The 21,464-nt window shown below is 34.9% G+C and overlaps 1 protein-coding gene across 3 annotated transcripts; it reads left to right on the forward strand.

Annotated features, from left to right (window-relative positions):
* The first annotated feature begins 665 nt into the window (after nucleotides 1-665).
* LOC132544473 (nuclear receptor subfamily 2 group F member 1-A-like) lies at nucleotides 666-17,951 on the forward strand. Of its 3 annotated transcripts, none has more exons than XM_060208069.1 (4): nucleotides 666-1,678; nucleotides 2,875-3,402; nucleotides 4,118-4,168; nucleotides 15,877-17,951. In XM_060208069.1, exons 1-4 carry the CDS (start codon nucleotides 1,102-1,104, stop codon nucleotides 16,149-16,151), a joined length of 1,431 nt encoding a protein of 476 aa, XP_060064052.1. In that variant the 5' UTR covers nucleotides 666-1,101; the 3' UTR covers nucleotides 16,152-17,951. The 3 variants fall into 3 exon arrangements, with proteins under 3 accessions (XP_060064052.1, XP_060064054.1, XP_060064053.1); XM_060208070.1 differs by having other exon boundaries at nucleotides 671-1,558; XM_060208071.1 differs by lacking the exon at nucleotides 4,118-4,168 and having other exon boundaries at nucleotides 669-1,558.
* The last annotated feature ends 3,513 nt before the right edge of the window (nucleotides 17,952-21,464 follow it).

Raw genomic sequence — 21,464 nt, forward strand, 5'->3', positions numbered from 1 at the left:
CGCTGCGGTTCGGTCAGGTCATGCCCGTATTTTAGATAAGATTGCGCAAGGGTTGTGATGGTGTCTAACTTCTAACTAATAATAAAGTACACACAGATGACCCCAGTCTAAGGTCACACACTACGTGTAGAATATATACGTATACAACGCTTTGTATACTGTCTGTTTATTTTTAATAGAAAAAGCGATCAGCAAGTCTTGTAAAATGATAGTGTCCCATGGCGGGTCAGTCACCCTGTGTGTATCACCACCTTACACACAACGAGACAGAGTTTGTAAAGCCACATTTTTCTTTATGTAAGGGTATTATGCGGTAATCGTTACACCGAGAAGCAGACGATTTTCCCCGAACAGACGTGAACACTTCATTCTGAAAGCCGAGTTCAATATGTAGACTAACCTCCCTCCTACTTGACACGTAAGGGTAGGATTTTTCCCCTCCTCCTAAACTCGTGCCGATTGGACCAGAAACATACATGACCCAGGGCAGATTATGAGCGGCTGCAAGTGTGCGCAGGAATACGGGATTGATTATTGACAGACGTACGGCGTATAATAAATGGCGCTCTCAGCCAATGGGATCGCCTGCCCGTGTGCAGCGGCTATGCCCCCGATGGTTGGAGGCTATGACCAAGCGACAGCAATTGTCACTCACTAATACACTTCTTGAACCTAAATGACATCGCTTTCCTTATATGGAAGAGTGCCATAGAAACTCAACAGTTTTAATACTAGTGTCAGAGTTCAAAACATACAGAGTGCTACTCCAGGCCACCCACTCCTCGCATGGTACAGATCGCGATTACTCCGCGCTCTAGTCTCTCGCTGTTTCATATCTCGACTCTTTTAGAATATGATTATATTTACGATCCGACACATGGTTAAAGGTTGCCTCGTGGAGTGCTCCGTGGAGCAATGATCATCTACGTGAACAATGTTAGGTTGTGCTTCCTAGGAGAGTGGTAGACATTCGTCGACATACAACAGCAGATGACAGCAAGTTGACTTCATCGGTTAGACCACGAACTTACCCGGTTGGTTACTTGACCCTTACTTACTGTATAGACAGACATCAGTGTATGTACACTCTGTCACAATAATATGGCGATGACTGCATCACAGGGTAACCCTGTTACTGTGACTTCCTGGCCACGGGACCCCACGGAGGATTTAGGTACTACTCCACCATCAGCGGTGCAACCCCCCGCCCAGCCTCCACCGGTCACACCCACGGCGGTGACCCCGACTCAGCCGCCACCCCAGACACAACCTGCCAATGTTCCAAATGGCACCGCTACGACACCAAATGGCACGTCCAGCTCTCCAGAAGCTAAACAACAACATATAGAATGTGTGGTGTGCGGGGACAAAAGCTCCGGAAAACATTATGGTCAATTTACATGTGAAGGGTGTAAAAGTTTTTTCAAAAGGTCTGTGCGGAGAAATTTAACTTACACGTGCAGAGGAAATAGAACTTGTCCAATAGATCAGCATCATCGAAATCAGTGTCAATACTGTCGTCTCAAAAAGTGTCTGAAAATGGGGATGAGACGGGAAGGTAGGTCGCGCACTTGTCAGTCTGGTGGTTTCAACTCACTTCTTTACCCCTCGGCTTCTTCAGATCCGCTGGCCCTACCCCATAACTCCGCCATCGGGAAGATCCAAGATCAATGTGCAGGTTAAAACCATCATCATTCATTTTCAGAATAAATTCTTGATGCATGAAATAAGAATAATCACAAATCTAAATTGAATACTTTCGTTTTAATTTGTTAAAATTAAATATCCAAAATAAACTAAAATCCCCGTGAGGTAATGTACCGAACCACTTGGGCGTAATGACATCGTTTACCGTCCATAGCTTTATCTACAGTGCCATGCTATTTAATACCTTAAAGATGATTTATTGATAAAATATCCTTTTCCGTTTGCGCCAGTATTTAGTGCATGATGGTACTTTCGTTTTAACTACAATGTCTATAGTTCATTCATGCGATAAATGATAAGTTGATCACTTTAATAATTCTCTTCTTCTTGATGTGTCCTCGATAAGAGGATAACACGTGACTGATTTAAAAAAAGAACTTCGGTTTAAATAATCTAATTAAAAATTTTAAAGGCATTTAGTTGTAAAATAAACTAAAAAATAAATAAATGAAAAAAAAAGTTCTTTGTATATGTTATAACGTATTAAACACACCGGAGTTTATATTAGTTATGTAATACAACTGTCTATATTTTGCCTACGCCAGGATCCTATCAAATGTCGTATAAACATGACCTTTCGCTAGCTTCACTGATTCCCGGTAAACGCAGGTGTCTGGCTGAGAGCCTTGTGCAGCGTCGTGCACCGTGACGCTCGTGTCAGACCTTTGCTCTTTCCCCTTGTCGTGTGATCCCGGAACCCTTCACTTTACACCCTGAACCAATTTACCCAAAATACTTTAACGCTTCCCTCTTCATAAAATAATCAGGATATTTTTTCGTAGCAGTACTTCTGACATAAAATTACGAAAGGTTGAATTTTTAGTTTGTGATTAAAACACTTCTATCTGCATCTTTTCAAACCAAAAACATTATTTAGAATGTCATTTTCAATACCCAATTTCTAACTTTTTTTTACCTGCAAACATTGATCATTATTTTTCTGAGTTTGGTTGGGCCTCTATTGAAATCAACTTGATGTTAAAAGGACATCATTTATCCTTTTGTTTTTTAACGTCTAAACTGTGATGGGTCATTTTGTACTTTCAATTTCTTTGAAGCGTTTTTTGACCATTCAGAGAAAATATGCATTCAAACAATGGGAGGTTTGAACAATTATTGTAGATTAAATTGAACAATTTTATGATAGTTTTTTTGTTTTCTTTTCAGCTGTTCAGCGAGGCCGAATACCGCCCACCCAGCATCCCTTCCCTGGCCAAATGGCCTTCGGCAGTGGTGACCCGTTAAATGGCCATACGTACCTGTCCAGCTTTATTTCTATGCTCCTAAGGGCTGAACCCTATCCTACTTCCCGATACGGACAGTGTATGCAGACAAATAACATAATGGGAATTGAAAATATTTGTGAACTTGCAGCAAGGCTATTGTTTAGTGCTGTAGAATGGGCAAGAAATATTCCATTTTTTCCTGATCTTCAAGTTACGGACCAAGTGGCCCTCTTGAGACTAAGTTGGAGCGAGTTGTTTGTTTTGAATGCCGCTCAATGTTCCATGCCACTTCATGTGGCCCCTTTGTTGGCGGCCGCAGGCCTCCATGCCAGCCCCATGGCTGCGGACAGGGTCGTGGCTTTTATGGACCATATAAGAATATTCCAGGAACAGGTGGAGAAGCTCAAGGCCTTGCACGTGGATTCGGCGGAATACAGTTGTCTGAAAGCTATCGTTTTGTTTAGTTCAGGTCTGTAGCTTACAATCATTTTAAAACAATAATTTTATTTCCATTTCGTTTTACAAGATATTTATTAATATTTTTGATATGTTATAATATGTAGTTTTTTAAAGTGGGGAATGGGACGGGGTTTAAACCAAGAAAAAACGCATGTAAAATATTTTGTTTTCAAACAATTCTGTCTCAATAATTTATCAATTCTACATCGAAAAAATCCAACAAACTGCTGGCGGTCACAGTTGAAACAATTTAGCTTAAACAATTCTGAAATGTATAGACGTAACATGTCCTATAACGACTCCGATAACACCCTATCTCATTGTAACAGTGAATGACTTCTGAATGCTCAGCTTTGTAATGCAGTCACAATAGTTCACGCTCTGGTGCACAGCGTGGTGGGATTCTCACAAAATAATGGCTTCAAAGCTCCTATAACTCTATTTCGTTTGATATGGTTCACATTATAAACTTCGGTTTTATTTGTTGAACCTGTCTGTAATTTTGTTTCTTTTCCTTTCAAAGTAAAGTCGACAATTATCGAAATTCTTGCTAGACCAATTAAAATCATAAGACCCGAATAACATACCTAATAAACTGTTCAATGAGCGTGATTATGTTTACCTTGTTGGATAGATGTGGTTGTTAGTTGTTGTACACCAGGAATGTACACAGTGATATATTCCTGACTTGTGCGCAGTGATATTCACTTACTGTTTTGTTTTAGATCGAAAACCAGAGCCAGTTCCGTCACAAAGACCCACCATGAACGGTTACAGTAAGTACATACCCCTTCCTTAATCTATCTCTACTCTAAATCTGTTTAGTCTTTTCATTGAAGTTTACCTTCAAACAAAAGTTCCCCTTTTCAAAAGCATACCAAATACTTACTTTTCTTATTTGAAATTCAAATGTCCTGTTGTCGGTGTTGCCCTTTTGGACATACGGAACTGGTCTGGGAAACGACTGCACCATCTAATTGTGTAACAATTACCTTTTATTTTGGTCTCCATCATTTAATTCATAAACTGAGCACATCCACTTATTTTTCACTATTTTAGAATTACTGGATTAATTAAGAAAATTATTTATAAATTTTAATTGGATAAATTGTATTGGCGTCTTTTAGGTAGGTCAAAAATCTTTGTTGATAAGGAATTCAGTGATAATAAAGAAAGTAACATTTTCGTTCCTGATAAGAAAAAATGCGATGTTATTCAATACAAAATAATACTCGATGATAATATTATATCAGAACATGCACAACTAAATATCAGAGGATATTGATATAATCACCAACACAACTATTTGAAAAAAAAACAGTGATTTTTTATAAAGAATCGAGAATGAAATTTATGATCAATAATACATAAACACGTGCACAGAGAAGGACGATATGAAATTTCTACTTAAGAATGTCTACTCGAAATGTTATGATATACATCTTCCATGATGTTATATACAATAATTAGTAGAGAAACGTTTCATTAAAAGAAAAAACAATTAACTGAGATAAAAGAAATGTGTTTGCTTTAACATCGTTGGCTTTTAATTCCTTTTCTATCATTGCGTTTGCTTTTACAATTCTTAAGAAATTACATCGTTTTGATCAGCTTAACGGATATCATCATTTTAACTGTAGAACTGATAAAAAACTAATTAATGTAGATTGTTTACAAGTCAGTGTTCAAGATTTATGTTAACATGACTAAAGAAATTAATTGATTTGTTTTATGATTAAGGTTTTGTTTAAAAATAACTACTACCTTTTCGTGTCTCACAAAGAAAGATTTCATTAGTTATCATATTTTACTCTCCATAATGTTCTACAATATTCTGTTTCAATTAGACGTGTATTTTAAAATCTGACTTTGCATGAAAAACACACTTACATTTCTTAAATTCTTAAAAAAGGTTTTCTTTTTTTTCAATAATAAGTAATTATTTTTTATCAATCAAAATTGTTATGGTATGTTCGGATATATAAAGTATAAAACCCAAGTAAGTAAGTAAACTTTTATCATAGGTCTCATCCTGATTAAGAATAATATGAAAATATTTTTCTAGGGTTTGATATTTTTTTTATTTGTGATGAATGACTGGTTTTGCACGTTGTTGACTTTGTTGTCCATACGTAGAGGTGCTGACAGACAGCCTGGTATGACACCCTTGTGACTTAACACTATGTCCTCAGACAGTATAATTCAACGGTTATTACCTCACGTACTGTGTACTAGAGCACAGCTGGTGAAAAAAATCAATGTCCTGAAAACAGAACATCATATACTGATAAAGATTCGTATATCGTTATTCTACACATTGTAAATAAATAAAACATAAACTCATATCAAGCAATATAATGAAAACATTAAAGAAGTAGACAGGTTATGTTTGCTTCTTCTGTTGTGTAACAAAATTTCTTTAAATGGCAATATTCTTTCTCTTTAAAGAGTGTCATATTGTCTCTTTATTACAATCTAAGCGGGTATATTTCAATACACATTATCTGAACTATTGATGAAGAGATAATGTAGAACAGTTTTTGGTATTGTATTTAAGAATAAACTACTGCCAGTTAGGTTTTTATTTACACAAGGTATGCGGACCTAGGTAGCTAAGACTGATAATCTGACTCCCTACCAGGCCTGAGCTGCACTTCTTTAAACCTGATATATTTACACTTTAGGATGTAGGACAAATTGGTAATGTGGTGTGATAGAGGTTGATGAAGCTGGTTTGGGGGGAAATCTTCACTTTCCCACGCACTCCCCGTTCTGGACTTTCATCAGTAAATTCATGGTCACCTGTGTCCAATCAAAATTATCTCCCCTAAAATAAACACGCGTATCAATTAGTGTAAACATGGTAACATAATATTCTCAAAGTTCAATTTGGTAAACTGTTAGGCAAAACGAATTTACAATTTGTTACAATATCTTCTAGACCATACAGCTTGAGATTTAACACATATGTATATAAATGTATGTCAGATTGAGTCTGGAAAGCAAATCAATATAAAGTACCAGAGATAAAGGATTTTAAGTAGGATTGTTTCTTCATTAAACCTGAACCCTTGAGTGCCTTTAAAGCGTCGAACAAATCAGAGTTACTAGATCCTGATGTGGTAACACAAGACCTCCCAACCTGTCTTCTCCATACCAAATACACTCTAGCACTCGCTCGACTGGAACGTTTTAGGGTTTTGTTTGACACCCTAGGGTTCTGGTGAATGTCCATTTTCTAGTTGCTTTGTCTACTCTTTCAGATTGGTCTGACAAAAAACAGGTTGTAATTTATTTGTAAAAATGAAAACTTAGATACGTTTCGTCAAAAATTAATCTTATTTTCAATTTCATGTCAATAACTCATTGTTTACAGATTGTGAAAACGTAACAAATTTCAGCTATAAAAGATTACATAGCTTTAGGAAGCTTTATAAAAAAAGAGTTTTGTTTGGTGCAGGTCCTAGATGATACACTCCGTTGGTTTTGTTTTACATGTTCATGCTAAAATGATAAATGAATTAAACAGACTAGTGAGGTACACTATCACCCAGGTAAAGTTTCCAGTAAATGATCGATGACGGTGAGGTGATAGCAGGAACCCTTAATTCAGTTTGGAGATGGTCACGCATTTGGAAATTGAAACTTGGCACGGTAATAGATTAATTACAGGACTTATCGCTCGGCAAACGTAATGGGACGTTATTTTAAGTATTAGTAATTTCATTATCTAAGGGGTGATATATACATGAGCGTTGAGGTCATTAAAATCGCCACACAAACTGTCACATATGACGGTAAATGGCAACTACCGCGTATATATAATAATGTAAGGGCAGAGGCGACATCGTAAACGTCCACTCTGGGTCCATCAGTTAAAAATGAATAAATAATAACGACTTGCCCATTCGATTACGCTTTCCAGTTTACTTTAGTTCCTTGATTAACGTACCTCATTGTAAGTCATGGAATCATATCAGATTGTTTCTTCTTCTGGTTAGGTTAGTAGGCATGCCTTTCGTCTGACCTAACCTGTATTTTACCATGATATTTTGATATTATTTATATATTTTTTACTATGGATATCAGATTCTTCTATAATCTTGCTCGCAGGAGAACAAGTCGATTCAAGCCCGTGCGACTTGGCCGGGCTCCAGACTTGTGCACAAATTCGCCGATTTGTTTGGCGGTTACGTGCGCGGGATTATGTCAGAGTTGAGCAACTGACAAGAAAGATATGCAGTACTAACGACCTACTGCGGGTCACAGGCCGCCCCTCTCTCTGTGCAAGAAAGCAAGTTTGCAGTAGATAAAACATTGCTTCTGGCTACGTAAGGCTGTCGTCTGAAAACACTTAACCATTTCACTACACGTGCTTGCATGTGTATATTGCTTACCTTAACATCCTGTATATTTTCATATCAGGAAACCCTTATCGTTAATTTAGGTATGTGCTAGAACGAAAAAAGCAATAAAATATCTATCGCCTTTTCGACAATAATATTCCCGCTAGTGATATAGAGCAACGAAAAAGTTTAGGTAAACACTAACTAGAGAGTGTTGGTGTAGTATTATGCAATACACGTATATGCAGGTGTGTGTGAATGGTCTACATGGCAGCCATGATCTTTTAAAAATATATATAAAAAATCGTCTGCTATTCCTGTCCAGTTCATGCTGTTTATAAAGCCGTACAGACACTACCTTTAATTCCAGTCGTCGTCCCAACTTCTGACAGTTTGAAATATTTCATGTTTCCCAAACTGTCAAGCTCATGAGGCAGGCATTTTGTATATTTATTTGACTGGATGTCAGCGGCCTGCCTTGCCAGGTCTAGGGCAGATTGTCACGGTCTGGTGACCTCCCGACATATACACTGACTGTTGTGTCTAGTATTCTTAACTAATCCTACATTTAAACATTTAAATGCACGAAATCAGAATTCCTTTTATTTGCATCACGTAAACTTTTAAGTTGTTGGAAACTAAGGTGTGTTATGCTTTATACACGACTCTAAGTGGCCTATGTATGAGGAGGTCTGGTATTAAATTATTGTAGCCAATACATCAAGGAACACTCAGAACTTTTATTTTCATGACGTTATTGATAGTAGACTCGCGAGTCAATTTTAATGTGTTAACTAGGTCAAGATTTTAAGTATAGATACATGTGCGTGTCTCGTTCTAGAGGTCATACTGCAGTCCCGACATGTGCCAGCTGTTTCTACATGCTGTAAAAACCGATTCATATCATATGTATGCGGATTTTATTTCGACCAGATCAATACCATTGTATCCTCATTTAGTTAATTATAAACTACAAACTATTTCACTTAAATATCCGATTACAAAGTCAATAAGACATTAAAAAATCAAGAAACATTCAAAATAATACCATTTGTGAAACAATATATAATTGATAAAGACATATATATGGAGAACTAACAGGATATATCAAGAACATTTTATATAGAATAAATAAATATTTAATATATAATGAAAAGTATCAATAGATCTGTGTCAATGTAACAGTTCTGCTAATCCGTAACATCAGGTATTGCATGTGTGTATAAGGATTGTGTCACACATATCAACTAACAGTGCAGAACAAGTTATGTATCGAATTCTTAGAACCAACAGCTACTGTTTCTAGACCGCATCAATACCACATACTATCTGTACTTTACTTGTCACTTTCATAATAGGAACAAGCTGCATACCCTTTGTCACTTATTGATACATAAATGTCGCCTATTTCCCAATGCTGTACACATCGTGCGTATTTATAATTCTTATTATTGAAAAGAAATCCTATTAATTTGAGCTAAATATTTATAAAGTAAAACAGTTCACAGGTTTTGACTGACTCATTGCGGAGAGTGAACTGTTGTTTAGTCATTTACACTTTTCCATGTCAGTATGAGAATCACAATTATCAGATATATAAAGCATTATTTAAGAGAAACAATATCATTGTGACATAAATGTAAAGTTATTAAAACTACTTTAATAATTTTAAGTGAAATAAAACCTATGGTTAAAATACTTTAAGAAAAATATGAAATATTTAACTAACTAAAGTTGACACATGTAACAAATATGTAGAACTGTTTTCATTCAATTGGTATTTAATTAAGATTAAGTTTATATACTTATCTTCTTAATGCCAAGCAAATAATTTATAACGAGTACATTGATGCAACCTAAAATATATTGAAACAACTAGAACAAGGTTTAATTATATACATTTAAAGATAGGTAATATTTAGAAACAGACACAGGAATGGTTATCACGAAACACGGAAAAAGTAGATGAAAATTATGGTAAACACTTATCTTGATACACGATACAATTCTTAACGAACTGATAGAACTTAAATATGTCAAAGAGGTTACATAAAAAATATTTGAATTTTTCATCTTTACCGCACAAAAAAGCTAGTTTAATAGGTGACAGATGGTTTGGCATAATGGAGGAATTCGTAATTGCCTTAAATGCTCATTTTGAACTGTTAACATACTGTCTTTTTATATTAAAACGTGTCTTAGTCTGTCATTCTACACTATCTGATCGTTCTCCTAGATGAAATGATCCCTGTTCTATTACATATTCCCAAATTTATCTGTTTGATATGAAATATTTGCTGTTAATTTGACGGAATGGTTTAAGAGTTTTAGAGTGTATTTTTACTACGGTATCCTTTAAGGAAATTTTGAAGGACCTTGACATTTGCGTTTTAACACTTTAACGCGTTTCTCCGTTGCATGATAATATGCAGAAGAAGATAGTGTGGTAACGCTCCCGCCCGCCTAATGACACAGTCAAACCAGAGCCATTACTCGCTAGCTATCGTTTTGTTGTGTTGAGAAGTAATTTTTCCTGACATGACCGCAATTGTTAATTTCTCAACACAGCGCACCAGAAGTCTGTTTTAATAAAAACCAAAAATCAATATCACAGATAAATCCCTAGCAGATCTCATCAGAGGGTTGGTCCTGTGGACCGCTGTCTTTAGAGTTTTCTTTCAAATTATGCAATTCATATTCCCTGTCATAATTTGGCTATGTATGGATTTCAACAATGAAGGGATTTAGATGTAATATCTTTCCCTTTTGCTAAAGTGTAACGTAACGTTTACGCCTGAGTTCTGTGTCGCTCTATCTCTCGGTGTTACCCTGCGTGGTGCTGAAATGATTATACAGCAGTGAAAGGCGCGAACCTGACGTTTTAAAGAATGGGGTTACGCGAGGGTGACCGCTTATGACATTGCTGAAAGAGACACCCTTCATTAATCCACGGCAAGCCAATACTAGCCCCTCTCTATGTGTTAGGCATGCCAGTGCACTGCTGCATCTGTGAGGCATATTCCCGAATAAAAAGTCAAGAGACAACGTTGAAGTTGTGGCTGAAGTGCCACATGTTAATTGTATATGACAGAAAAGGGAAGGACCACCGAAGAAACATGAGATTAGGCATTTTCAAGTACTGCATTTTTAAGCTAATAGAAGTTTTGTTGCCGCTAAACTCATTGTTTAGGACTAGCAGAGTGACAATTGGTTTCCATATTCTTTTCATTTTCTGGTGAAGCAACCATAAAATAATTATTCCACTGAAATAAACAGGTGATTAAAGCAAGGCTACATTTTCATCACATGTAAATATTTGAAAGAGTCGAATAAGATATTCTATCTAAAATAGCACAAAGTATGTTTTAGTTTAAAATTAAGAATTTATTTCATCTTTTATATTGAGAATAAATGGAAGAAGATGTTTTGACGCCATTTGTACTAAAATCTATTTTTTTTTGCCTTCATTTATCACAATTTTCGTTCTATCTCCGCTTAATCAGAAACAAGCTAACTCAAGTAATGATATATCATTTTACAATTTTATAATTGTTTGATGTTTCTCTCTGCCGAGATGGTATCAAATGAAAGCAGATATTATCGCGAAGAAAATATAAAAAAAAACCAGATATTCTGTTAACAATGCATTAAGATTGATCTCTAAACACAATCTTGTAGCGTTTATATGCCTCATAATAGATTAACATGGATTTTATTTAACAAATTTAGACAGATTTGTTAGTCAGTGATGCATGACAAATGTTTCGGCCTTGCTTGGTTGGCCTTCCTTTGTTAAATTTTATATTGTCACGCCTTCTTTCTCCCTTTCTATCGAGTCATCAATTCTTGTTGATAAAACTCCCAGAGAAAACCGTTACAAATCTCATTGAGGGATATAACCGTAAACGTATCACAATATAAAATCAGCTGAATGATTATACCACTACAGCGGCAAGTGATCAATGACAAATGAGAATATATAAATACTAATTTGTTCGGTCAGGTGTGCCAACCCTGCTCGCCCGGATCTCGGCTAATCAATCAATATCCTGTGATCAAACTCGACAGTAATCAACTCGAGTTCATTTCATGCTGAAACTTAATAATTTCCTTACAAACATGATCACTACTCAATGGTTTGTTCTTGTCAGCTGACAATGTTAAATAACAAACCTGATCAAGAATCGCAATCCGATTTATTTATTGAAAGTTTATCATGCTATTTGTGTTTTATAGTGTCATCTCTAATACGACTATTTGTCAATTTCATGGCATGCATCTGATAGCGATTTACTACGTTTAGGGAAATCTAGTGATTAAAAAATACCGCTGCATGTTTACATAAAACATTTGTGCACATAAATGGATATGGTATCGAACACAGACAATCTAATATAAACAAGCCATCCGTTACGCTTTGTTGGATCTATTTACAGGTAACGGTATATATTTGATTAAACAATGTTCATATTTACATGCGTGCATTTTCTACATTTTTTTCGTTTACTGAAGGCAAGGAAATGTGAGTGGGCACCAAATGAATAATTGGACTTGACAAATCATGATGTAAAATCGAACATAGTTTGATTATTGTTTTATCAAAAGCAGGTAGAGACATAACAATATAGTAATCGAACCTGAAAAGAACTACGATTGCTATAGAATACTCTGTTATCAAAAACAATATTTACATGTCATGATATATGGAAATTAAATGTACAATTATATATATTCTCTTCATGTGGAATAATATTCTTAACCACAATATACATCAGTTTTTTCAGCCACAATGATAACCTTTTAATAGAAAAGTGGTTTTTGTACAATGTAATCAGAAATCAAATATATTTACATTTAACGCGAACTGAACCAAACCAAAGTGTGCGCATTCGTATAGTAAGGATCTAGATTAGCAACAGACACAACAAAATACCAAAGTGTTATATAAATAGTCTAACCGCCATAGAGACATCAGAAAATGCAGCGGTGAAGTGGAGTGGTATGGCGGTGTACATATGTATGGCTATTCGTCCTGTCTGCAGAGGTATAGCTGTGCAATATTCTGCAGTGTTATCAGCAAGTTCTGGATACTGCAAAAATATTGCCACACTACTTGATTAGACCTATCTATTCACAAGTACACACCGTACACATATTAATACAAATATATTAATATACAACATTTACAGTGACCGAAATAATTTGAATACATTTACCTTTCTTATTCAAAATCGGTTGTGGCTCTTGTTGATATTATCGCAGTAATTGACTTCTGTTAATTATAACGTCATATTGAATACAAATTTAAGTACTAATGTCATTCCTAAAACTGTTCAAATACATATTTTCACCTGCAATGCAGTACAATATAATCAACAATTAAGATATGATAGTATTACATTTTTCAAAACCGAAACCAAATTTCTTGTTCATTTGCAGGTGTTTATCACGTTAAAACTAAAAGCTATAATCCATATTTATGTCTGACAAAAGTAAAATCCTCTTCGATAACACTTTTCATTGTTATGTCACTGATAATATCTAAATGCTGACACTTATAGCATAAATATTAAATTTTAGAAGTTTAGATGGTATTAAATATGTGACGTATATTTTAAAATCTCATAAAGCATGCATGTTTCGTTAAGTAAATTATTTTTGTAAGAAACAAATCCTTTTTTTTTTTAAAAAAAAGGGGATAATATTTTTCAGGGTTTAACTGAAATTTTTTTTTATACATTTTGTATGCAAAAACACATACTGGTATATAATAGTGTGTTTATTTTTCTATTGTTATGTAATTAGAAATATATCTCACATTATTATCAATATCTGTTGCATTTATCTACTCAGATTGGGTTATATGAATTGAAACAACATTAATTCTATTTGGAATTAAAAATAATTAACTGGAATCACCTATTAAAATCTTTATAGCTGAACATTTCTAATATATGTTGGAAAAGGAATAGAACATTAATCAATATAATTTTATGCATAAATATGTCTCAATTTAACAACCTATATATGTAATATAAATGATTCCACGTTATTTTTATATGAAAATATAAAAGCGATAACTATAAATATTTACAGGCTTGCTTTGAAAATTAGTCAACATGATATAGCTTTTCAGAAGCTTCCAACTGTTAAAACAGAATTTAAAAAGATAAGATTATTTTTAATTACATTAATTTTGGGTTTTCCCAACCCTTAACTGTTTTTGATCCTTAGTATGGCCTCTCGTCAATGCCTATGCCACACGGGTATTGAATAGCGGTATGTTCTTTTTTCTGCGAAATGTTTCTAGCTCGTTAACTCTCAAGTAATGTAACGCCTCCTGGGGTCAGATATAATCTCAATACACCTCCAATGCCAGGCACGTTACGGGTCAGTCGATCACAATTGCTAAGTAGCGCAAGGTGTGTACAAAGACCTAACTCGCCATCTTAATTAGTCTGTAGGAGCAAAAATATACTTTTTTGATTATACTTTATATGATTTGTCTGCTTGGGTTATACCTATTTTTGCTGATAATATGACACCAAACTATACGCATATGTCCTTCCTGAATAATTTATGATGGACTTTGTCTTATGTTTTTTTTATCAATTATTAATACGTGTCTTAATTACATCGTGTAATTACAGTAGATCATTGAAACTTTGCTATCTGAATTGAATATCATCAAAATTGGATCGGTGTTCTAATATATGCCTAGTATATTTACATGTATCCAATTAAACACTAAAATATAGCATTGACTTTAATGAATAAAAGGTAAATGTATATTGAATGTTCAAGAATCTTTCTACTTATTGGATAACTCTTTGCCGTTGAAATATTTTTAACTGACAATTGATCTTCACGAAATTTGTTGTTTGTTTTAAATAATTTTTGGGGGCTGTTATTTAATTGAAGTTTGAAATATCAGTCTTTCAAATCATAGTGATTGAGTTGGTTTTATTGTTTTGGTAAATGATTATTACTTATGTTTTACTGTATTACGTATTTTGCTAAAAGTGATCGATCTCATTATAAATATCTGAAATATACTCACGGCTCCGTCATATTAAAAGGTTAACAGATACTCTGCAGAAGCATGTTACTATATCAATTTTGGTTATTGAAAAGCATCCTCACTTCCTTTAAGGTTTGTTGCACTAGCGTGTGGTGACTCTCCAACAAATAAAAAGTAAATTACCTTAGCAGTATTGGCATCAATTGTCGTCTTCGGCTGATTTATGGCCCTAATATTTGTTTAACGATCAAGCTATCAGTAATATCCTCTCAAAGTGTGCATACATTTTAATGCTGATAAATTTATGATAAAGTTTTAGGGATGCACTAACGTACTTGTTGTGAAACTGAGCGTGTCAATTCTTTAATAATGTTTATTATTTCAGTCGTCAAACTTAAATTGAAAATTTATAATCTATATTCTTTTTGTTAGTTGCCCTCTGTACTTAAAATTGTAATGCGAAAACAAATCATGTACTCTTTTCTATTCTAGTGCTAGTTTTATTGCCATTACGCTCCTCCTAAAAGTACATTTTATTTATCTCGCCTGACGACGATAATAAAATCTAGGCGCGTTTTATATTACTTTCCTTATATTTTCAATAAACTTAATTCCAAACATGTGTCAAATTTCCACGATAATAATCAGGGTGATGGCTGTTATTTAATTCATTAAAAAACAGAACAACGTTTTACGAAAATGTTAAAAAAATATTTACGTTAAAAAACTAAGCAATGAAAATACCATTATTGTGTCAGAGTTTTTGTAAGATGACATGAATAGAAATAACAAATAAAACTAGGCTTTTTTTATTGTAATAAAGAAATCATTTATGGGTGATGATATGAGCACACAATAAAACTGATCACTAACTGAACACTAAGAATATTTTCCGAAATATTAGAGGTAAATAACCTTAAGTGTGTGTTCGTTTAGTAAACTAATAAACACATGTGTTGAGTTAATCTGAAACACAATGGAGTGTTTATGCCCCAATGCCCTTAATTGACAATCAGTGCAATTGTTTGCCGTTTATTGATTTGAAGAATAATCTTCGACGAGTTATCCGTTATGTTATATTATGTTATGGCTTTAACACTACTGTTTATCACTACAGATGCCTGTGGTCTGTCGGATGCTAACCATGTGGAAAGTATTCAGGAGAAGTCACAGTGCGCGTTGGAGGAGTACGTGCGCAGTCAGTACCCGAACCAGCCCACTCGCTTTGGCAAGCTCCTTTTGCGCCTACCCTCCCTGCGGACCGTCAGCGCCCAAGTCATCGAGCAACTCTTCTTTGTTCGTCTGGTCGGAAAAACACCCATCGAAACTCTTATTCGGGATATGCTGCTCAGCGGGGGTTCCTTCAACTGGCCGTATATGGCTATACAATGACAGTTACAGTGAAAAGGCAAAACGCAAGTTTTGTCGCCAAACGCTACTATACTACTCAACACCTAGTCTTTCCAAAAGATTATTCTTAAAAATCTTGAAGATTTTGTTACGTTTTAAACACGTGCACTGTCCCCCGTGACGTGTGGCCACGTGCACTGTCCCATGTGACATGTACCCATCCAGTGCTCTTGCGGTGAGGTGAGGACAGGTGGTGAGGACATTTGTTAAAGGTTGTTATGTTGGACATACTCTAGGGGTGACGGAATGACACTTCCGAGTCCCGCGTACACACGCTGATGTGATTCCATTTATATTACTCAAGATTGTCTATAAGACAAATGACATTTATCATCCACATCTATTTTCAACCGATTAGGGCAGCGGAGGCTCCAGTGTTTCCCTAGTGACACGTTATTAGAAGTCATACAGCGAACGCTGGTCAGTTGGGGGATTCGAGCTCACGCATCATGATATATAAGCTTATTCATTTCTAGTATTATATAGAAGATACAGAGGAGTATCTGAAGTCATGTTGCAGTTGTACAAAGGGACATTTTTCTGGTCTGTTAAATACGAGATTATGATTAGTTGTGTTCATACAATAAAATTGGAACATTGATAATACATGAAGCCAGTAATGCATGTTTACCTTGATAGCATTGACCATTCAAACGGCGGTACAAACGAGTTTACCTGAGGCGGCTTGCATTGTCCGGTTATATCTTTCTAGGAAATAGCATTATTTGTAATATCCGTACCTTGATTCCGGGAACGTGACCTTTGTTCTACTGCAACGAAGAACATCTTTGTAAAAGAAGTTCTAAAATAAACTATTTCCGTGTACGAGGGCAGCTGTGAAAGGACTTAACATTTTATCTGATGCCCTGAAGCTCTAACACTTCATTTCTCAACATATTGACATTGGGGCTCAAGAGTTTAATAATGGAAATAAGTAGAGACAAACTTTATGTTTATATTGTATTGTTTACATGTTCATTGAGGTTCCAAACCTTGTTGTGTGTCATTGTTTATCATATACGTGGAAATACTATCTTTTAAAGTGGTATCTATCCCTTCGTTTGCATCCTAAGATTCAGTATCTGTATGTTTATTTGGATCTTCAGAAATTTCCAGCATATTAAAATGTACATTTTCTTCACAATCATGATAATTATGATATTTTATGCGGCTCAAAGCATAAACACCAAAAGCCGTGTATCTGTTTATTGTGTGTCTTTTATGTACTATTTGGTTCAAAACCACTGTTTATAGATTGGCAGAAATGTCTTGCATACTAATACTTTTTTTTCGGAAGGATGATATTTTTTTCTCATTTTTCCAATACTATTCCCTTAAACAGTATATTTAGAACGGATATAGGGTTAGAGTTGCCACCTCTTGTTTCTCTTGTTAACGATTGGTGGCGCTAGTTGAGCTGCCGAAGACAGCACCACCCATTAGACGCAATTTATAAGCTGAAAGCTGACACCAAAGGTTTTTTTGTCATGAATATAAAATATTATGTCATTTATAAAATGTGAAAATGTGATGTTGAGTGAATAAATGCGAGATAGTCTGTATATGTAGAGAAAAAGACGGTGTAGACGTGTCCTTATATTTCGAATTAGATTCGTACTCTGGTCGTGTGAGAAATGGCAATGTATGCAGCTGTGAGAGGATTTGTGTTCGGCTATAAAATCGACAAATAATGACTCGTATTGTTTTGTGTTGTGCTACCGGTGTCCGAGACACTCGATCTACCTACTGCTTATACTTGATTAAAGTGTTGTAAACTCCTTTCATTGTTGTCCTCTTGTTATTTTAGATTTTCAAACCGTTTTTTTTTTTGAAGAACTGATTCTCATGTCAAATAATCCTACTTTAATTTGAAAGGATATAACAAATTCCCCACTTATATCACTTCTGTGTTTTATCATTTCCTTAATCAATCAATTTAACTTTGATTTTACTGATATGTTAACATTGAAAGAGAAGATAATCATACAGAAATAGTATGTTATTTCATTTCTTAATCGTTAATATAAAACCGATCAAAACAAAGAAAAATATAATTATATGTATACAAAAAATAGTTTTCAGAACGCTACAGGAAATGCTGAACCAAACTGTGTACACATTTGTTATTTGTAATGGTAATATGTATAAACTACTTATCTGCCTACAGTGTTTTAGTTTTAAAGCGTCACTGTTTACCGACATACACTGTAGATGTAAATATTGATATACCATTAATCGGTAATTTGTGATTATTTTAGAAAAAAATGTCACAGAAGTAACTTATACAGCATAATGATATCCTACGGAACAGTAAGCAGGAATTATCAATATTTTTGTTCTCACAGTTTTCTTCGACTAAAAGTTAATTCTATTTTGCAGTAGTATTTTATACCAGGACAAATACACCTACTTATATATATATATACACACACACAAAACACTAATATATACTTTTAAAATCTGAAGAAAAATTCTAACATACCAAGAAGTATTTAATTATACAGATATGCAATTTCAATATAATTTGGTTTGGAAGCCGTCGGTTCATATGCGCATTGAATAATAGTTAATTTATTGGGCAATACGTTAAGGTATACCATTGGATAGCGGCACCATTCGTCTAGTTCAGACAAAATTAGCTCAATCTCACTTCGCCTGGTATACTGAGTTATTTATTTAATACAACAGTGATACATTATTAATGCAACTGGAATTCAACCCCCGTCATTTTAAGTCCGGAAACCACAACTACCCAGCCTACTGACATAACACTGAATTAACTGAGCAGACGGTAGGGCGGCTTGTCCATTACAATATACATTTGTAGTTGCTATCTCTCACGAAATTACTACTGATTAAAACACCCAAGTGACCTGTGAAATCATAGTTTATAGTATAACATAGTCGATGAAAAACAGATTCAGTTTCGACCTCTGGTATCTTCAACAAAAGTCGACGGTGGGAAGTACAAATGATGATTCGGCGTGTACAAAGCTAAACAAGGTACAGACCAGTAAATAAGATAGCCGGTTGATTTATACAAAAATCTATTGAGAGAAAAAAAACGCCATACTTGATCTGTAAATCTTTGAAATATCTGTAAAATTGAACAATAACAAGACGAGAAAAATAATCTCCGTACCATCTCGTCTCGGCAAGGACCGTACGGGCAACTGATTTATGGGAGAACAAGAAGAAATACAACACAGGAAATATCGGACGTCAGACAATAGAGGCCATTCGATACAGGGTCTACAGAGGACACGTTATAATGTTACCACAAATTTGTATATTTCGGAATATGATGTAGCATCTAAATTCTGATGAAGCAAAAATATCTCCCCATACCTAGCAAGATTTAGGTAATTTCTTCCCAGGTGTGCAGTTTAAAAAACCATGGGTGGGTGAGGTTTACACCCTTGTAAATGTCTCTAGTCTGCAGTGTACAGTCTTTTGTCAGGAGTGTATCTCTCATGTGACCTTATCGGGGCGGGCACACTCAAAAGGCTCGGCGATATCTGCTGGCCTCAGACTAACACTTATCAGTAGATCGCTACACCATTTCCTATTCAATGACATCACGCTCCACTTGTAGGGGTATGAAGTGGGGTTAAGAGAATCGTTGATTGTATCACATTGCGTACACAACTGGCTAAATACGTATAGATACATACATAAGGTCAAAGTTGTGTAAATACTACAATTATTAAAACAAACATAATCTGTGTGAAATGCTGCGGATGAAAAAAAATTGTTAGAAGTTTCAAAATGTTTCATTAAAGTTCTCAAGTGTTAAAATTTTATTAGGAAAACTGAACAACATAATCAATATTCTCCGTCACATTTCATACCTTAACATCATAATACATAACATTTAGATAGATAATTAATGCTACAAATCTGTAAGTATTTCAATACTATGTTTTTTATTTAGCAGAACTAGACATTAAAATCTAAATCACCTGAACAACAACAACAACAAACCAATCATAACAAACCTAGAAACTAAAACCAAGTCCTTTAACGATAAAATCCGGAAAACCCGCCAAATTTGTCATATATTAAATGCCTCGTTCGCATCGTAGTGAATTATTGTACATTAAGGCAAATATTCAATAGCTATGGATATTTTCTTGATAAATGAAAATTTTGAATACAATGTCCAAGAACCCTTGTCAATGATATATAACCGGTCATTCCACATTTGGAAACGATTTCCATCTAAACAAAACGAAGAATAAACTGTAATGTTGGATTGTTACTCGATAGACAGTTTCGTTTGAACAATATTCCAAGTGACATTACATAAAGACACGCTCTTTAAAATGGCATTTTCATTTATTTGTGATCAAACCGCTAGCTAGTATTGATAGTATCATGCAGACCCTGTTAATAATATATATATATAAGACGGAAATGACTGTAACCTGCTGTAGTCAGTACATGATAACTGACTGACGGAAATAGACCGGACGAAGAACTCTTATACTGAATTCGTCGAGCGAGATTGAATAGAGTAGGATGAGGAAGTTGGACATGAGAGCGCACTTTAAAAAGAATATGTTTATATTTCATTCTATCAAAAAGAAGGATATAACTAAATCAGAGACAAAGTTGCAAGTGTAATAGGGACACTTAACCACAGGAAGAACGAATATATATAGTGTACTTATGGTACACAAGGACACAATGGATTCAGGTCCCTAAGTTTATAAAGGAAATTATTTCAGTTGGTTTTAACTACGATGTAAAAAGAAGAAAACAGATCATCAAGGTGATAATCAGAAAGATTCTAGTTCCAGGAAAATCAGCTTTTATGAATGTAAACTTGCAACACAGTCCTCCATTGCAGGTTATATGTATGCCTAACATAATCCAGGTGTTGGCCAATGCATCTTAAAAAGTCTCGACTGGAGCCAGACGTTGGTATCAGCATGCCATGCACGTGTATATGTCATAGTTGGTAGCTTATTTTCACATCAATGATTGCATATCCGATAAAGGGCTGGATCATCGTCGGGTACGATATGTATTGGCCTAGTTTACAACTGCGTCTAGCTGCCAAATCTCTCATAGAACACAATTTTATTACTGTCTGAAACCATATCACCACAACCTGAAAAAAAACCACTATAAAATATAGATTATCTGAGTATTTGAAAATAGGGAAATGATACACATCGATTGTATGTCTGATACTGTAGACGCTGCTTTTTCATGATTCAAAATTTCTAGGTCTTAGAGCAGGAAGGATATATTTTTCATACACGTGTTTTCTATGTTTTTATCATTATC

The sequence above is a fragment of the Ylistrum balloti genome, unplaced genomic scaffold, assembly GCF_031769215.1.
Source record: "Ylistrum balloti isolate Yb309-2 unplaced genomic scaffold, AGI_CSIRO_Ybal_v1 Utg369800, whole genome shotgun sequence".
Taxonomy (NCBI): Eukaryota; Metazoa; Mollusca; class Bivalvia; order Pectinida; family Pectinidae; genus Ylistrum; species Ylistrum balloti.